This window comes from Nymphalis io, chromosome 10 (assembly GCF_905147045.1).
Source record: "Nymphalis io chromosome 10, ilAglIoxx1.1, whole genome shotgun sequence".
NCBI lineage: Eukaryota > Metazoa > Arthropoda > Insecta > Lepidoptera > Nymphalidae > Nymphalis > Nymphalis io.
The window spans coordinates 3,620,326-3,641,938 of NC_065897.1; the positions used below are offsets into that span (position 1 = coordinate 3,620,326).

A 21,613-nucleotide genomic window follows, 5' to 3' on the forward strand; every position below is an offset into this window, starting at 1 on the left:
TTCTAAAGCGTCTGCAGCGTACTAACGTATTTCCGCAAGGTTTTATAAGAAAAACTCCTAAGCACAGTTTAATTTACTATATTTATTTATTTGTATATTCATTACAAAGTCGCGCTAAATAATTTATTTATCAATCTGTGAATCATATTTTTACAAACAATTGTATTATTATTAATTATTATTAAACAAAATGTTACAATATTATTGCTAGAATACTCCACCTTATAAATCCACTATAAACATTTTATTTTTATACCGTTACTAAGAAAGCCGTATTTTTTTCCATTGATGTCATTTATTTTTTTATAAAAGCCTATCGAAAATACCTTTTCTATTTATCAGATTGAAATCCTAAGTCGGTTTAACGATTAACAAAATGAGCTTTCAATTCCAGTAGACATAAATAAAATTAATGATTGCTTCGAAATATATTTCAAATAAAGAACTTAAACACAGAAGAATCTATTTTTTACTTTTACAGATCTGTCATTCTAGTTTCTGTAAGATCCAAGTTTAGAAAGTTGTAGAACTCTGGTTACAAATCCTATGAACTAATTATGCACTTTTAATTAAAAGGCGGCAATGCACCTGCAAGCCCTCGGGTGTTACAGCTGTATGGACACCGCCCATGGCGCCCATGGTAGTCATTTTCCATCAGGTCAACCTCCTGTTCGTTTGCCCCTCTTACATAAAAAGAAATCACAATTAATTTAATTTAAAAGGATTTTAAAGAAAAAAAGAAAACTACTTCACTTCTTCTAGCGACACATTGTATTGACGGGTATCAATATAAAAATTAAGATATAACATTGTATAGCATCGCTATACAATGTTATATCTATCTATACAATGTTATATCTTTACTAGCTCACGGCTTTTTCAGATTATTCGGCCCATTAAATAATGATCCCTCTTATTTACCGGCTATATAGCGCAAGATTTTCGGTTTCTGGTTCCTGTGCATAGCCACAATATTATTAAACATTACGAAACATTTATTACTATTTATAAAGATTTAAACATTTTATTGTTATAAAATTATAATCGGTCTTAAAAACTGTTAAATGTAGCAGAATAGAATAATTTACATACTTTATTACTTACAGCAACTTTCAACTTACTTAGTCGTAAATTTTTCTTCCTCGACCTTATCTTGGTTTCTTTCCGTGACTTATTTTCAAAAAACGGTCGTTGGCCAGCTGATGCGTTCTCTTATCATGAAGTTATCTGTTTATCTTACAAACTCCACCCACTGATTTAACTTCCAAAGTTAAATCGAAAATGATTTTGCAGCGTAGTTTTGGCGAAACGATTAAAACTAAACTTAGACATGATGCATGTCAAACTGGTTTGCTGATATAAACGCTGACACAATTGATCAAGAATTGATGAGATATTAAACATATCAGAATGAACTTAACGCTTTGACTGACTGAAGATATAAGATATTTAATTGAAGAAATAAAATATAATATATAAAAACAACCATATATATAAATTAAATAAATCAGATAAATTAGCATAATCAACCTTTACCTTTGAATATTAAACAAATAAACTATATTTTTTTCAAATCAATTAAACTGAGACACCAATCTTTTCTTATTTTAAATTAATTACATTTATAAATGGAATTGTCTTACATCGATGCTCCGACCGAAAAAAGCGGTAATATCTCATTACACCAATAAAACCATTAAAAATATCTTTAAACTGTGGAGATGACCATGAAATAGGTAAATAAGGACCATTTTATCAAACTAGATTAAAAAAATGGTAGACAGAAAAAATAAATAAGATTAAATGCATATTATATTTATACGCATATACACTAATATTGTAAATTCTTATGGTGTAAATTCCATTGCATTTTCATTTAAGAAGACAGGGCTATTGGTAACGGGAAATGATTTTAATGACTTTGGAAATCACAAAGAAAATAATGAAGTTTATTATCTTGATTTGAAGTGATATATCCTTCTTCTTTATAAAAAATAAGTTTTGTGATAAATATTAATTTTGAAATTTTACTGATATTATTTAAAAATAAACTAAAAGTTTCATGAGTTCTTTTCCCTTGGTATTCTAGCAGTATAAATAGGTAATATATATTATGGAAATCGTAGTGTCAAACTAAGTCAGATTGTAATATGTAATATTAGACGTAATACGAATTATTATTAAATATTATTGGAGAATATCTGTAATCTTTTATATTAATCAATAATAATCTATATTTGACTTGGTCAAAGTGAAATCATCAAATCATTTAAAAAGCCGAGATGGCCCTGTGGTAAGAACGCGTGAATCTTAACCGATGATCGTGGGTTCAAACCCGGGCAAGCACCACTGAATTTTCATGTGCTTAATTTGTGATTATAATTCATCTCGTGCTTTACGGTGAAGGAAAACATCGTGAGGAAACCTGCATGTGTATAATTTCACTGAAATTCTGCCATATGTGAATTCTACCAACCCGCATTGGAGCAGCGTGGTGGAATAATCTCCAAACCTTCTCTTCAAAAAGAGGAGAGGAGGCCTTTAGCCCAGCAGTGGGACATTCACAGGCTGTTTCGGTAATCTATATCTTTAATCTGGCAACAAGAACATTGACAGATACTTTTTATGGCGGGAAAATGATAGACTTTGAATGCTTTTCACGAGAATCGCGGTAATTGCGTGTTGAGATCTAGATTTTACTTAATATACGCTTATGCAAAAAAAATGTTCTCAAAACGTTTTTGACCCACATCTATATATGTTAAGGTACTTCTTATTTATATGAAAGCTTTTTTTTTTCAAATATATGTCATTCTTATCAATAGATACGTATGTTTTAATGGAATACCGTTAAAGCATACGTGTTGAAACTGATTGTAGCGTGATTTTGGCTCTCCTGTAAAATTTTGATTTTCATAATATAACCGCTTTACTCGGTTGGGGCGTCGACATAATAATATTACTTATCTAATACATAAATAAAGTATTTATTTTCTGTGTCATTGTAAATAATATCCCTGTTTACGTATTGGTATGTATATATATGTAGGTATAAATACGACCTAGCCTATTTACTCTTAAATTTTTTCAAATCTCATAACTTCTTTTTACATGTTCTGTAATTCATTTTGTCATATTTTTAGCCAGTTATATATGATACAAAAGCTGTCTAGACACTTGTTTGAAATCAAATTAATATAGAATATTAGAAGTCCCAATTAATAAAATCGTTTTATTTACATTAGCACTAAATTACGTTTTATTGAAATTACTTTGAAATAATTAAATAAAATACTACTAATAAGTAATCAACTGGGCTGTGTTTCAATTTCCAAACGATTTTTATGTATGCATTTGATCGGTTTTTTCTTAAAATAAAAAAATACGTTATACTCTTATTATTTTATCGAAGTACAGTCGAAAAATGCTGAAATAGGAAAATTCGAATACAATTCCAATTTTTGAGAACATTTTTATAAATATAATATTTTTTATTCGTTTTATTTCTGTTATCGTTATTGACTGAAACAAACTTAAAACAGTTTCTGTTTTACATTCAAATTTATTTTTATTAACATAGAATTCTCTGTGAAATGTTATGTTGAGTTTTATATTATGTATATTCGTGCGAGTCTGATAAGTGATATATTGAGACTTAGAATAAGATTGAGTAGATCGGCGAAGACACCATCGGACACTGCGCGTCACACCCGGATGGTATGTATAGTGGTATAGATGGAGCATGTGATCTTCATAGAGGCCCCAGAGCCATTCCATGATGGCCATCGTAAACGCAGACCTATCGCTTCCGAGCGTGATAAATCACATAAACTGAGTTATTCCAGCGAGTTAAATTTTTTATTGGTATACAGAAAACTAATGCTAATTTTCGTCTTGTTTGTGTTCGTGTTGTTGTATTTCTAAGCTAATGTTAAGAATTACAAATGCCTTATTTTTTATTTAAATGAGAAAATATCAGAAATAATAACCACTACTTTGGACGATATTACGTCTTTGGTATATAGAACACAAGACTGACTGATCTTTTATTTGATTTAATAATGTTCCACTACCGATTTATTTGATATGGATTTAGTTGTTGACAAATTGCTTCGTTAGTCTAGTGGCTAGATATAAGGTCGCAGATCCGGAAGTCCTGAGTTTGAATAAAAATTTATTGGGCTTCTCTATTAAAAATTCGCAATAGCAGCCCGGAGTTTGTAAGTTGGCAGTGTGTACACCGTGCCTCGAAAAGCACGTAAAGGCGTTGGTCCTGCACCTGACCTCTTTCCGGTCGTGTCGGATTGCCGTCCCATCGGATTATGAGAATTAGGAATTAGAGAGAGAACCTGTGTTTGCGCACATACTTGTGCACTATAATATGACCTCCGCAGTTGTGTAAGTGACTGGCCGAAATCGGTCTGAAGGGCCTTATTATTTGATATGACAGTATAGTGGGGTTTTATGTACACTGCAGTGGGGTTAAGTAATAGAAGCGCTTTGATTACAAGTTGGTGATTCCGGGAAGGCGTATAAGCTGAAGTAATATGAAAGTCAGTAATATAGCTCTATTATTATAGCTCAGGGTTTCGCTCCGTTTGCTCTTTTGCGGTCGGCAAAAGTTGTAGCCGATGTGTGCAAATTTAAGCTTTAAAGTGACTAAAAAAAAAGAAATGATCTACTGTCCAGTGAACGGGATAAATGAGCACAATTCCCGCGTAATCTGCACCGCCTTACCGTACGTTAATCTTAACCGAAGGTTATGGGCTTAAATTTGGGTAAAAGATTTTAAATTTTTATATGCTTAATTTCTTTATTATAGTCTATCTCGTACTTAGTGATGAATTATTATATATATTATAGCTATTAAATTTTACTTTTTAATTTTTATAGAAAATAAAGCTACGGTCATACATACCCACTGTATAACACAAAGAAATATTTTTGCTCTATTTGCTTTTCAAGTTCGGAAAATCTTTTTAGGAAATAAGCGAAATACAACTCATAACTGGTTCTCCAGAACGACATGACACAAATAACTGAGTGTGACAGATATGGCTACGTGGCTCTTCACTACAGATACATTTGAGCAAATCAAACCCCTAGGGGGACGAAAGTTGTGTGAGTGTTGGTAAAATTCTGTCTGTGACGATAATGTTAACAAACATGAAATCAGGGAGTTATATTCCATATTTGTTTGAACATACAATAACAATGAGTTTTACAGTTACCGACTCCTTAAGGAGTACAAGAGGAGGTGAATGGGGGTAGAATAAGGATTGAGCGGATTTAAGTAAAATGGGAATATTTATTAGGACAAAAAACTGTAAAATATTTCAAATATATAATAAAAACATAAAAGCACAAACAAGCTAAGTTTCTACTTTCACATAGAGTAGACAATTCCAAATTATAATGATTTATTTCATTAGCGGAAATATCCGGTCAAATAAAAAAGATAATAAGCAAAGTAAAATTATAAATTTATGTCAGTTAAATACAATTTGACGCTCGTTAGAAGGGTCGTCGAGAGCGAATGTTGAAAACGAACTTACTTTCGGCGCGAATAGCGGATATAATGCAGAAAGAGTTTTGGAAATTGAAAATTGTGCCGCGGAATATAACCCCATTACTAAGGAAATGAGCTACGTGAGTATGTTTTACAATTTCTTCGCCGTTTACTTGAGTTACGGAGCTAGAGGGGAAAAAATCCCACCTGAGTATTACGTAACTATATCATGCGTATCACTTGATCTGCAAATTGAAAATTTACATTACTATAATATATAACTATAACAACGATTTCAGATTTTTTAAACTGCTAGATATTTTTTTATATAAGAACGTGTCCGTCTGAATGTCAACTTATGTGAATTTCGGATCGCCAGTCTTTCCGCTCCCATTCAGAACATAACACCTAGCACAATCGCCCCTCTATCGATATCAGTAAATTTAATGTATTGGAGGGGAGCATTGTGCAGGCCCGGGTAGGTACTCATCAAATATTCTACCGCGGAACAGCAATACTTAGTACTATTGCGTTCCGGTCGGAAGCGAGAGAGACAGTGAGCGGGCGAGATGAGTGAGCCAGTGTGACTACGGGCACAAGGGACGTGTTAATTCCCAACGTCGATGACGCATTGGTGATTTAAGAAATGGTAAATATTTCTTACGGTAACAATGTCTATGGATGGGTAGTGATTACTTACCATCAGGTGGACCATTTGCCCATATTCCTACCTATATATAAGATAAATATATAATAAATAACCTATTTCATATAATAAATTACAAAATTTTTTGAGATAGTTGAGAGCGCTAAAATATAAACAATTTGTTATTGTCGGGTTCCAATTTCCTTACCATCAATCGCAAATCGCCACGTTCAGTGATGTGTAGTTTGTTCCTCTTCTTCGACAGTAAATTGCTTACTGCACTGAATCCACGTTCAGTGTTGCATATAGGATGAAGCAAATGTAGTTCATCGTTAATTGGAAGTTATAAGGGTTCCTCTTCTATACTTGATGATTCTCCAACACCTGTGCTTGCCACTGATCTAAAGCCACAGTATATTCATCTTTAAAATATCTTGGAAACGCTTCGTAAAATCGCTGTGAATAACTTCTAAGTTGCAACAAGTAAATCTTCAGGTCTTGCAGTTACTGCTGATAATGGGAGAAAGTTGTCTGTCTATTTTTCGTTTGACTAAAGGAAGTTATCCCGCAAGAGTAACAGATGTTTTTTTATCTTACTTAACAAAAACTACTCTGTCGAATGAGCGATGTAATTTTTTGACATAAGCAAGTTCAATTGTTTCTTGTCTTGTCTTCATGAAATTCCAGTATTTATTCAAATAAAATGGAGAAACGTTTCAAACCATAACCTAAGTTATTATTATGAATAAAGACTTAAGTTACTATTAAGTTAGTATTAATAACATACAATAAGAATGATTAATAATAAAGAACTACATATGTATATTCAAATCTAGAATATTATCTTCATAAGTAATACTGAAATAATAACATTTTATTTTTTTTAAACGCAATAGTATTTAATTATATATTCACAACAAAAACATATTGAAGTATTTGTTCAATTATAACAAATATACCATTCTCTAACACCGAAATTGCAAAAATAATTTGCGAAGAAGTATTTTATATAAACCTACAATTTTTCAGCTAAGGTAACATTTAAAATGATTGTCGGGCAACACACATGCGATGCATATGAAATGAATAAAATGTCCACGAACAAATTATTGGTTCATAATAATCAGTGGTTGCGCTTTAATGCTAAGTAAACAAAGAAATCCTTTGAATGGATGTGGTTTTATTTGTTAATTTATTATTTCGATAGGTACAGTTTATTAATCGATGGCGATTCGTTTCAATTAAAAAAAATTAAGTCAGTTATTTGGTTAAAAACAAATATATATATATGGATTTAATAATGGTTTTCGTCTAGCACTGGACGGCGAACTAAAAAAAATGAAAAAAAAAAAAAATATTTGATCTGCGCTAAGCCAATATTATGGATTTTAATTAAATATTTTAGAGATTTAAACATTGCAACATTAATATTGCAAGTTAAATAAGTAAAACACTTTATCGTTTAATTTCATAACTTCTTGTTTATTTCCATAAAACAAATGAAGCGCGCTTCTCTTCGCCATTATAAATCGAAGACCGCGATAATAACAGAATGACAGAATTCATTCAACTCAATAAAGAATTTTTGATACCATATAAAACTATATTAAATTATTTCAGATGCTCAGGAATAAATATTTTTGATGAGAAAAATGTACTTATTTATAAATTTAAAGGGATACATTTCATATTATTCTTACTCTACATCTGCAGTACGTTAAGTCATTCGCAATATGTTATACAAGAAGTAATGGGCGGGACGAATTTGATCGAACTAGCGGTTGATTTATCTTTTAGTTTCAATTGCATCGAAGGTAAGTAGTAATTCATTTTTAGAATGTTATTTCGTCGCCATACATCAGCCACAGTTGATCAAGGACACCATTACGAAGGATAATAATAAAGAGAAATAGGATTAATAATAAAGTGCATAAATGTGTTGCACGGTTGCATCATTGTTTTCTTATCCTAATATGCTAATGACAATCCGATGAGACTGGACATAGATTGCAATTAAGGTTTACTTTGTTTTCTGAGGTAAAAAAAAAAGTGAAAAAGCCTAAAAAGAAAATTATAATCTTATATATATTTATGATTTTGAACTACGACAGAATCTGAGCATATATACTATATAATGAGTATTATTAAAATTATTTACAGAATGGGTATAATAAAACCAGGATAGCGATATGCATATAACAATGTATTCATGAAAATTGAATAATTTCACTATTTCGTTTGAGGAACAATATAGTTGTTTAATTTACCGATTATATCATAACATTATTGCATGCTTTACTTTCACTACTTTAAGTCGAGATGGCCCAGTGGTACGAACCGTGAATCTTAACCGATGAACGTGGGTTCGAACCCGGGCAAGCACCTCTGAATTTTCATGTGCTTAATTTCTGTTTATAATTCATCTCGTGCTTTTCGGTGAAGGAAAACATCGTGAGGAAACCTGCATGTGTCTAATTTCATCGAAATTCTGCCACATGTGTATTCCACCAACCCGCATTGGAGCAGCGTGGTGGAATAAGCTCCAAACCTTCTCCTCAAATAGGGAGAGGAGGCCTTAGCCCAGCAGTGGGACATTTACAGGCTGTTACTTTTTTACTTTACTTTACTTTCACTCCTGAGCCTGATTCCACACATTATGTTTCTGATCAAGTTATTTATTTATTTAACAAAGATATATGTTTTTTATTTGTATTGTATTAAAACCACCCACCACCAATTTCACGTCTGCCGGGCTTTGTTTTCGTAACGACCGCGTTTTTTATTACATTTAGAATGGTGATAGTATATAAATATATAAGATTCATTGTTGTAATCTGTTGGTGCCCGAAATAAGTAAATATTAAGTTTTAACCATACGGGTAAAATCTTGAATGCAAGCTCCATTGCATCGTTGTATAACGCAGCAACGCTTTATACCGAATTGAGTCTTTCAGGTGCCTTGGTCCGGAAACCGCACCAGGGAATTGGCAGTGGTAATATAACTGGCTAGGTTTAAGCGGGCCTAAGGCTAGCAAAATTTCAGATTTTACCCTTGCGTCCATTACAACCTCTCTTGGTACACGATCTCATTTCTGTTATTTGTCTATTTACCACGATTGTTTAATAAATTGTTGTTATTTTTTTTTATCTTTATCTCATTTGTAAAAAATGATTATCAATACAAAGCGCTGTCAGTTTTTTTCCGTAGATCTCGCGTCGCTATTGAGGCAAGACTGATTTAAGAAACAAATATAATTATGTTTGAGGTATGGATGATATGCGACAGGACTCGTCGTTTTTTTTCGTGGTTTATTTGTAAATTTAAATAAGTTGTTGTCTCAATATAGCATTACGAGTATAAATTAAAAACAAATTGTAGGTTAGACGAAAATGATATTCTTTAATGTTTTTGATCAAACATCACTACTCTTGAAAATATAATGTAGTTACATACGTACGTAGTTATGTGCGTCCATACAATATTTTATTCCTAACTTTGAACTTGAATTACCAATGGAAAATCAAGTAAAAGATTAGTAATTTTATTTTATGCCCCTGTCCTTTTAAGATTCAACAATGTGGGTATTTTTATTTCATTTGTCATTAACTTACCAACAACCATTATTATTATTTTTTAAGTATTTCTTTTTAGACCCTAATTTTTTATTAAATGTATTGAAGTTAAGTATATTACCTATAACTTTTAATAGTCATAAGTTTTTTGGGTATTGACGTTACCATCGGTTACTTTTACAAGCCGAGGTACGGTATTAGACCTTTTGTTCGCTGCTTATCACATATAACTTTTAATTACTTCTCATTAAAATCATTAATAAAATGTGTGAAGAAATAAATTACATGATCCACATTAATTACGTAAAAACATCGAAAGGAAACCTGCGTGTGTTTAATTTGATTGAAATTCTGCCACATGTGTATTCTACCAACCCGCATTAGAGCAGCGTGATGGAATAAGCTCCAAACCTTCTCCTCAAAAGGGAGAGGAGGCCTTATCCCAGCAGTGGGACATTAACAAGCTGTTATTGTATTATAATTTGATGACTAAACACTTTCTGTATTGGCAGGAATTATATTGACAACTATATTTTATTTAAGGTTCTTTATTATACTTACATTTTTGTGGAATTAAAAATCGAATCAAGAATTATGTGGTGAAGCTCGGTAAACAATGGCGCAATGATGACAGCTTAACTGCAAGATCCATTACAATGAAACGAAATCAAATTAAGCAGATTGATATTTATACTCTTGGTAAGGATAATAAGTTACTAAATAATCTTAGATACTTTTTTCATAAAGGATAACAAAATTTACTTCATAATAGGTCTTTGTGTAAGCCTGTCTGGTTATAACTCATTTATCACATATTCTACCGCAAAACAGCAATACTTAGTATTGTCAGGTTCCGGTGAGTGAGCCAGTGTAATTACAGGCACAAGAGACATTTTAGTTAGCAAGGTTAGAGGTGCCTTGATAATGTAAAGGATGGTTAATATTTCTTAAGTACCAATATCTATGAGCGGTATCGACAAATTGCAATAAGGTTGCTCATTTGTCAATTCATCTAACTACAATAAAAAATAAAATGCAAAATAGAGTCTTAAAGTTTTCAATTTGTTTGTTACTGATATTAAGAAGCGCACGGGCAATTTTATGACGGCGTAAACCATTCTCAAACTTTAACCATTTACTATGCTGTACTAGACGCTTGACCGATGGAATGTTTCATCGACGACATTTCAAAAAACATATTTTGTCAAATATATGAGTAGCCTGCATGCGCTCTCATTTCCTTATTGTCGTAATCCGAGGGGCCGACAATCCGACACGACCCTTAACTTTGTTTTGCTTTGAGTCAGGATTTGGAATCAGTTGTAAGAACTCACTTCATTACTCACTCGTGAAATGTTGACAACCGAATTATGGTGATATAGTATTTTGATGCGTGTATTCTTGAAATGTTATGGTTATTATAGTCAATGTCGCATATCACTTTCTGACATTCCACTACCGATTTCTGCGGTTAGTTCCAAGTTTGTTTTTACACTATAGCCCTACAGAACCTCAAGTTGCAAGACTAAAGAGACGATACATAGAAAATCACAAAATATAGAAATAGGGTAAAATCTTTGTTTTTTTATGCTTCGCCGTGGTCTTGTATATTACCTCGCGTATCACGAAATAATTATCGCAAATATTAAAACATATTTTTTTTAACTTACAGTTTATTGCACACTAGTAAAAGTTTTCGTTCATACATATTTCGCATCACCATTAATAATAATATTGATCAAGAAGTTTTTACTTAATATTGAGGTTGACTACACCACGCCGTTCAAATTTACATTGCCCTTTGATTACCAAAGTAATGTGTTTATATTTGGTGGCGTTTATTTGATGGATTACATGATCGGTAAGAAACCTTTACTAATAATATTTATATTATTTGAATAAAAACCATTGTAGAATTTTCTTGTTAAAACGAACTTCAAATTAACCCAAGAATACAATCGTGAAAATAGCACTTACAGCAGTTTTGAGAGAAATCACTCTCCTATAAATTTTCAATAAAAAGAACATTTGCAATTCCTAGATATAATACAAAAAAAAAGATAAATACTCACCTTTTAATCGTTGTACGAGAGCCAATAATGATATCAACTTCTATGACATTCTCAATCAAAACCTCCATAGTTGTAAAAAATAATAATTAAAGCACTGAATTATGTTATAATGATATTATATTATATTATATTATAATGAAGTTGTTTTGTTGCCAATTTTGTGAATATGCCGATGGCGTTTCTCATATCAACATATAAATAATAGATTAATATTGGAAAACGACTTACGGTAATACGTTATTTTGATGTGTGTATCTTATAAATGTTATATTTATTACAATTAATATGTATATCAATTTCTGACATTTCACAAACGTGGTCTGCGATGAGTACCGAATTATTCGCAGATCATAATGTATGTACATTTCAGTTTTTGTTTTGTAATATATAATTAAGTGAAAATATTAATAGTCTTATAAACATTTCAGCGTGCAATATATCATATGTTGTAACCTGCAGTTTATTCTTCATATCAGTAACTATGAGCCAGTTACGGACATTATTTATGTTATTACAGGAAGATATAAGAGAAGTAATAAAATTGAATAACGTGGACGTACAGATAAAGCTAATTGTTCAGAGACATTCAGTGCTATCAGAGTCAGTATAAAGATAAACATTTTCATCATTATTTTATTATGTTTTAAACGAAAAATATACGTAATAATTACACTGACAAAATATATGATCTCAACATCGAAAAGCTATCCTGCGGTGGATTCCGATAAATCGTTCGTGTTTGAAATACCTGTAATGAGCGAATGTTCATTACCGCAAATAAAACACTGAATAAAATGATAAAATTATTCTTCGGGGTCTATAAATTATGCATACGTTTTTGTACGAGTTTAATCAGTTTATCTCGAATTACCTGCGCTTGACCGCTCGACTACGTTTTGCTTATTACAATCACATTCATTATTACACTTAATTTTATTAATACTTAACAATTACCTCCAAACTAATATTACAAATTCGAAACTCTGTATGTTTGTAACCTCGTAAGGACTAAACCACTGAACCGAATAGAATTGGTATAGAGGTAGCTTGGATCCTGAATTACAGGAATTACGGTGACAATAAATTTGACGCAGTGAAACAACTTTTGAGTCATCTGGGTGGTATCTACTTATCTTCTTGTCAAACATTGCATTGCTGCTTTAAAACCTTGTATTGTTGTGAACCAACTTGAAAGTCGAGTGAGCCATTGTAATTACAGGCACAAGTTTGATTACAGGCATATCTTGGTTAAAATTGAAAAAAAAAGATTTTATTTTAAATTTCTTTATAATATATATATTTAAATTTAATTTTCAGTTTGTTGATTGAGATGAGTGATGCGTTTGGTGCTATTTTCGCTATCCACCTAGTCTTTCTGTCAGTTACAATTTGCTTTTATGGAATCGCCGCAAGAGTAAGTTATATAAAATTATGAACATTTCGTTCATAAATAAATATATACGAATGAATTCAAAAATTGCTACTATACAAACCTAAAACACGCATATATAGAAATCAGATTGAATGCGTTCATTTATAAAACAGAAACCTTAAAATGAGGACATTACATAGCATACAACGCGGAATAAAATAAAAATTAAATAAAATAATTTTGAACAAAGTTTATAAGCCCTTACTGGTAATAATTTTGAAGCTTCGAATAAAAAATAAATATCAAAATTTGATTTGATAACTGTTTGTATTCTAAATAAATACATACTTATTAAACTTAAATTTTCTCTATTGTTGAATGATAATAATTTAATTTTAAAATCCTTTAATTGTAATTGATTATTGATACAAAACTTTTACGAAGTTTTTTACTTGAAATATCTATTAAGGTAGCCTTGGTGGTAAAATAACTCGTAAGCCGAGATGACAAACGATATAACGCTCTCTGCCGCCGCCAACTTTTTTTATAAAAAAAAATATTTTCTTTTATTTCCAGATTAACAGTAGACTGGAGGATTTAAAGAATTTTCTGATTTCAGTAATAACAACAATCAATATTTACAATTGCTGTAGACACGGTCAACTCGTCACGGATTCGGTGAATACTGCTTTATATATTTTTTTCCTAAATATATGATACATTAGTTCCATATAAATAGATAAATTGAAATGACTAATTAAATTCTAATTAATTTAAGGCTTTAGATATTGCAACTGTAGCGTACGATAGTGCTTGGGAGGATCTATCCTGTAAAAATAAGAAGATCATTCTTCTTACAATATTAAGGTACAGAGAAAACTTAAATAAAATAGTGGTAATAATCCGTCCGTCGGGATGGATACGGACTGCCCAAGATCGGGATGGTTGGCGTTCTATGGGGGAGGCTTTCGTCCAGCAGTGGACGGCAAAAGGCTGAAAAAAAAATCCGTTATAGCTAAGAAAGAATATAGTTATATTATAATATAGTACTAATATTCTCTAAATGATTCAATGATGAGTATAATCCAACAAAATTCGATTGAGAACAATAACTGAGCTTCTTGACGGTTATTCTCTCACGAATCTATATTCCAAGCTGGTTTTATATTTACTTTAAATCCATAACATGAAGATTTAAAATTATTTATGAGTGCAAATGGATATAAAGATTTTGATTTTTTGATTCTTAATTTGATTTGTTGAACATGCCGTTAACCTTATTACGTTCTCCTTGAACGTTGAGCACGAGATTAATTAAAAACCGAAAAAAGCACGTGAAAACACAATCGTGCTAATGTGATTTGAAACCGTGACCTTTGGTTAAGCCAACTCGATTTAGTGATGTTTTATATAACGAGAACGCTTCAGCATAAACTTGCAGAATATTGATGACTTAATGTTACATAGCACATGTTTTATTTAAAATCATTCCAAGTAGATTATAATAAACAGTACAGTACAGTACACTAACAGCCTGTTAATGTCCCAATGCTGGGCTAAGGTCTCCCTCTCCTTTTTGAGGAGAAGGTTTGGAGCTTATTCCACCGCGCTGCTCCAATGCGGGTTGGCAGAATACACATGTGGCATAATTAAATGAAAATAGACACATGCAGGTTTCCTCACGATGTTTTCCTTCACCGTCAATCATGAGATGAATTATAAACACAAAATAAGCACATGAAAATTCAGTGGTGCTTGCCCGGGTTTGAACCCACGATCATCGGTTAAGATTCACGCGTTCTAACCACTAGGCAATCTCGGCTATAATAAACAATATTAAATATTAAATTGTAACAAAGAGAGGATTAGTTCGACAGTGATCGCGAGTACAAGCTATTATGTACATAAATATACATATTTTCTTTTATGAAACGGTACAAATAAATATACTCAATCAATTATTAATGATGTTAAAATATATTCATATGTTACTATTGAAATGTATTTGCGGTTACTATGCTAATATTCGTCTTATTTGTTTGTAGATATCTAAAGTGTCTACATAAAAAAGTCATAGTAACTATTAATGTGTTTGAAATTAATAAAAAGGATAACTTTTCGTTTTCTGATAGCAGAATATGTTGCTTAAATTTTGCATTTTGGAGCACTTTTAAAGATATTACGTATGAACACGGATAACTCAATTGTCAATATTTTTCTTCATGCACTTTATTTTTTATTAATTTAATACATTTTTTTTTTCATTAGCTTATTTAAATAATCCGTACTAATATCATAAATGCGAAAGTAACTTTGTTTATTAGTTACGCTTTTACATTTTAACCGATCGTCATAAAATTAATCATACACGTACCTGCCCTAATCGCGGGCGAAGCCGTAGGCGTCAACTAGTATTTAATATTTGCACAAAACTGAGTAAATAAAATATATAACGCTTAATAAACATAAATTTCTACCTTATTCAAGATAGTATTTGTGAGATCAATAGGCTGATAGTAGGATTTATACAAACTATATTATGGACAAAGCGTTCTATTGTCAAAAAATACAAAAAGCAACTTATGCATGTACAGACTTATTGCTGATTGGACTAAGCTTCAAATAATCCTGAGTGCTGCACAGTTTTCAAAGATCGTTTATTTGCAAATTGTGTCGATTTTATAAAAGTCTTATTTGGTTTTATAGTGAAATTTATCTAGCTTCAATTAGGCATTGTTGACATTCCATTCCAACATAAAACAATCAGGTGGCCTAGTTGTCCGAAAGCCTTTCTACTGTGAATAAATAGTTAAACGATACTGCGCCACCAAAATTAAGATTTCGAAAATTTACCATTATATCATTAATATATTTGTTTTTTATTTAAATACCGTAAGGCAATCAGATTGTAATATATAATAAAAGATGTAATAAGAAAAATTAAAACTGAATCAATTTCCAAATCATAAAGAGTATCTGTCAATGAGACGAGATGTTGCAGTTGGATGAAACACGTCAATCTTAACCGAAGATGGCAAGTTCAAGTTGAGCAAATCTCTGACTTTGCTTTATTTGTATTTATAACCCATCTCAACATCCGCAGGAAAAAATATACTGAGGAAACCAGCATATTCAGTCCGTTAAACAATTACTATCCTAGTGCGTGGTGGAAGAAGCTCCAATTTTTTCCTCAAAAAGAAAAGGCCTTAGCCCAGAAGTGGGACATTTACATGCTTCTACTTTACTTTTTCTACATTTACATTGCGATACATTTTCAGAATTTGTTCATTTAAATATTTAAGTAGTGTATCAACTCTTCGTTGAAGATTTTACTATTTAAGATAAAATTGAAAAAGATGCTGTTAATTTTTTACACGTTAACTTTTTAGGTCACAGCAAGCTTCTTACATTCGCTCCATGAAATGCTCTGAAATTTCTTTTAAGACATTTATAACGGTAAGTTAGAAAGAGAAAGAGTATTTATATTCACTTAAGTTTATGGATTTGTTGAATTAAAACGATCAAGTCATGCCTTTGCCTGAAGTGCTAGAATTTACATTGTTAAGGATTTAACGAAATTCTCGAGATTTTATAAAGCTAGACTGCTCGTATACTTAATAATATACCAGCTGCCCCGGTCTAGTAGCTTGATGTGAGGCCGCAGACTCGAAGGTCCTGGGTTCAATTCCCAGGTCGGGCTAATAAAAAAATATTGGGTTTTTCTGTCAGAAAATTCTCAGTAGCAGCCCGGAGTCTGGATGTTAGAAGTGTGTTCACTTCCGCGCCACCAAAAGCACGTAAAGCAGTTGGTCCTGCGCCTGAACTCTTTCCGGTCGTGTCGGATTGCCGTCCCATCGGATTATAAGAATTAGGGAATAGAGAGTGCACCTGTGTTTGCGCACACACTTGTGTACTATAATATCTTGTTCGTAGTTGGATAATCTCTCATGAGATTGACCACCGTGGCCGAAATCGGTCTGGAGGACATTATTATTAATATACCAGCTAAATTCATACATATTATGTTAACCTTGGAAAATTTTGACAATGTTTATAATATTTTTACATGATATGTTATTTATTAAATACTTTAAGCTAAGTCTTTAATAGTAATTGATATTCAATTGGTTTGTCAAAACTTAGTCCAGAGCAAATAAGAGTTATACTATGTTCTGTAAATAAAAATTGACGAATCAAACTTTGTAATTTGATTTATTGGTTTCAAAAACATTAAAATCTTTTAGAAAAATGCAATAAATAGATACCGCATATTAGATTCCTGTAAAATTTCTTTTTGTTAGCGGTGTGGTAGTATAAAATGAATCAAATAATAGAACCCAAGCGCCGTTCATAATTAATACCCTCAACAAAATTCTAGAAAGATGTAATACGATTATGTTTTATATTACAAACTTTAACGTTGAATGTTTTAAAAGATTTTTATTTATAAACCAATTTTAAAGATGGTGAAGATTTTAATTTCGTCTACATATAATTATTTATTTACGTTCGAGTATAACTTTCATGTGGATGATTGATTTTGCGTTGAGTTCAGTCTAGTCTAAAGATGGTAACATCTTAATCTCATTGGTTTTGAACATTGTTAAGTTATTATTCGAAGCGTACGTTCAGATTTTTTTTTCAATTAATTCTTTCTCAAATAGCTTTATACAATATTTTCTGTTTCAGATTATGAATATGACTTGGTCCTTTATCTCTTTGGTCACAAAGCTGTATCAAGATTAATAAATTTCGAATTATACAATAGAACTATTTTATATAATAAGCACAATACATGACCACATCACGCAACTATGTATGTAATTTATTATAATATAAGCCGCAATAAGCGATTTCTGCCTTTATCCACTGTACTTTACTTACACATATGTATTTTTTTCGTATACCTATTAACTATCGTATCTTTATATTTAATGTGAAAATTAATAAGTAATAAATAAATAAGTATAAAGTTTGTAGTTATTGCAACAAAACTTATAACATTCCTTGCAAAAATCACGCTAAAATACTTTATAGTTTTAAAGTCATTTTATTTAAATTTTAAAATCAAAAAAAGTTCTCGGGTCTTTGATATTAATTGTCTTAAATTCTTTATCGCCAGCTATTAAACGTGAATGTTAAGACATTAAATTGTAAGTAGAGACCAACCCACGATTTTTTTTACGACGGTACATTAAAATTTAAATTTACCGTATTTTTTTAATTGACATTGGTTCCAATATGTGTGCTGATACTAAATTATTTAGAAGTTAAATTTGAACCACAATACATGACGATAAAATTGTTATTAAAAGAAAACTTTTATTTAAGCGAATAAAGTCAATTGTGCTACTTTGTGTTGACGCCAGCACTAAAAGTATGTGAAAAGTTTCAGCTCAACCGGTTGAATGGAACTGGTTTTAAATTCAGTTGCAACATTAGACATACTAACAGGTTAAGCTTACATAAGCATATGAAAAAGCGTTTTGAAAAGAGAATACGCTATCACTGAAAAGCTCTTTCCTTTAAAAACAAAGAGATCTGAGGTTTTTCTCAAGATCTTTGTATTTTATTACACAAAAAACAGAAAAATCCACTTGAAGATGTTTTTGCATGTGTAGTAGTGTAACAATGTGATTAAAACCGAAATAAACCAGTTTGCGTTATCTACCTTGTGCCTCAAAACTCTTGAATAATAGCGTATAGCGTAGCGTTAGCAGTGTAATTTTATTTATTCTTTTTTTTTACTAATTAGTTCATAATAAAATACATAGGGTAAATTAAAAATCCACTCACTCAGCACACATCCACATTTATGTCGCAAAAATGTACCAATGTTTTTCGACATGCCATTGAAAAGAAAAATTAATTTCTAGGTAGACAGAAGTATCATTAACATGAATGATTATATCGTATGATATCGTATGAAGATGAGGATGAGGATGACGAGAAGTTGAGTTGAAGGAATTCATGATTAAAAATAACGTTTAATACGTATATAACATTAAGTACCGATAAAAATAAAAAATAAATATTTTTTATTTATTTATCTGCTAACGGTGCACAACTAAACGCAAAAACGTCTTCGAGATGATTTTTATATAGAACAAAGAAAGATTTGTTTTGATTGGTGATGATGTTTAGAAAATGATGGCTTAAATCACTTTAAAATGTATTAAAAATTATAACACCACAAGCAAAGACGATATAAAAATAATACATTTTAAGGCGAATATATCTCAATATACCTATTTCTTGGTAACAGTTTCATTTATGGCCGTATTTTATGGTTGAGCCATAAAACTGAAAGTTGAAATGTGCGATAAAAAGTTTCAATAGAAATAAGAACATTCATTGCAACTTGAACATGGTATACTAATAATATTGAGGAAAATGAACCACGACCTTCGTCGTGTATTACGTTTTTCAATAAAAATCACTATCAAGCAATATTTTTCAGCCTCGTTTTCTTTTTAATAAAAAATCTTATATTAAACAGCGCTTAATATTGAATTACTTTAATTTGAGTATCTCAATGTAAAATACAAAAATATAATCACGATCGAAGTTAAAATCTTCACTAAGAAGCACTTGCTTATTGATTTCCAAAAGTCTACCAGTTCGAAAATCAATACTGACCTGAAAAGAACAGGGAAAAGTAATACGGTCGCATTTTTTAAACAACTGATACTTATAATATCATTATTTATATTTTTGTTTGTGTTTAATCTCCAAGAGTTTATTAGGCGTTTGTATTATCTAATGTTAATAAGGTAACAGATATACAAAGCTACAATCGCGTTTACGATATAAGTATAGATATAGAAAGGTAGAAATACATAGAACACTCTTGTTAGACATATCCACTTTGCTTTGCCGCAGACGGGTAAGCATGTTGAAATGTATTCTTAGTTGAATATTACTGCAGTGGAACCAATCGTCGGGAAATCGGAAATTTGAGAATATCAAACGTGTTGGGGAATGTTCACAGGAAATTATTCCAATCGAAGAATGGAATAGTATGAAAAGATTTAATTAATATATTTTGGTCGCAATATATTAATCGTTTTCTTTTGAGTATTAGCACTGGAAGCCAATTTTTTACTAATTTATAACGGTTACGATATGTTTCCGATTCTATTGCGATCCGACTAAATCCGTTGTGTTAGTTAAATCGGAAAACGGTAAAACGGCAACAATTACGTTTCGATTCGATTGCGATATTGAGAATTTGTTAGCAGAATTGATATTGTTTAAAAATATTTTTTTTCAACAATTATTTCTTAACAGTTGTATTGTCGTTGCTTTATATTATTTGAATTGTCAGATGTTTATACATCTTTCATATATATTCTTATAACATATTGTTGATTTTATAGGCCTACGTCTTCTGTTTTTTTTTTTATATTAACGCCTTCTTCATTGACCTAGATTTTCGTGTGCCAGTTATTTCGATAAAGTTTTACAATAACATCTCCCACAACCATTCGAAAATTTAAAAAAAAAATCAATAATTTCCGTAGTATTTTATAGTAGCAAAACTATTATGCCGACAAAAATAATAGGATCAAATTATTATACAGAATATAAATCCAGGAATTATTTTAAGCTGTTTCCGATTATGTAAATCAGCTGACATTCATCAATGATGACGCAATATCCCGGTATTTACTCTGAAATTTGATGGTAAACATTATTACAGGTATATTGCAACTAGTTCGGTTAAATATCTCCGTAATCTCTTTAAAACAACAACCGTGCAGTTAACAAGATTATAATTAAACAGATACTTCATTCGTAACTGTGTTATCACATGAAATTTTATTGGATTAAGTGTGTTCAATGGGAGATAATTAACGGTCAGTGGAACTAAGGAGATTTTTTTAAACTAAATTACAAATAAATTATCTTTAACTAATTATTAAGTATTGAAAGTGAAATTCATTAAATGTATACTACCCTGTCTGTTTGTCTGTTACGCTTTAACATCTACCCCAATTACATTAATGCAAGCTTGAATTCCAAGGAAGGATATATTTATACGTAACCCCCCCCCCCCCCTAACACGGGCGAAAATTAGTACGTAATAAAACAATCCCTGGTCTGCTATGATGAAGGAATAGACAGCGCACCACTGTTTATGCACTAACTTGAGTGATAAAGTATCTCCTTTGCACTTGACTATACTTAGTCGTTGGTTGTGTTTTTGGCTGTCAAATTGTATTGGAATGGTGATTTATTAGCATTATATTATTTATTAGCGACAATTGTTTGAAGATACAATAAAATATGTAGTTAATTTTCAACTTTGTTAATATCAAATGAAATCAAAATATACTTTTTTTCAAGTTGGCCTTTACGAGCATTTCTCAATCATTATTTAACCTTGTAAAATTTAAATTTACCAGTTCAGAATGTAAATTCTACCGACAATATCCTAC

The 21,613-nt window shown here is 31.1% G+C and overlaps 1 protein-coding gene across 1 annotated transcript in view; it reads left to right on the forward strand.

The window, feature by feature from the left end:
- Positions 1-7,888: 7,888 nt before the first annotated feature.
- Positions 7,889-21,613, forward strand: part of LOC126771336 (odorant receptor 85c-like) — a 36,329-nt gene continuing 22,604 nt past the window's right edge. Inside the window, exons 1-8 of the mRNA XM_050491187.1 lie at positions 7,889-7,969; positions 10,272-10,427; positions 11,401-11,589; positions 12,229-12,400; positions 13,118-13,214; positions 13,749-13,850; positions 13,951-14,039; positions 16,562-16,628. Of these exons, the coding sequence (XP_050347144.1) occupies positions 7,906-7,969; positions 10,272-10,427; positions 11,401-11,589; positions 12,229-12,400; positions 13,118-13,214; positions 13,749-13,850; positions 13,951-14,039; positions 16,562-16,628 (936 nt within the window). The 5' untranslated portion in view covers positions 7,889-7,905. The remainder of the gene's footprint in view (positions 7,970-10,271; positions 10,428-11,400; positions 11,590-12,228; positions 12,401-13,117; positions 13,215-13,748; positions 13,851-13,950; positions 14,040-16,561; positions 16,629-21,613) is intronic.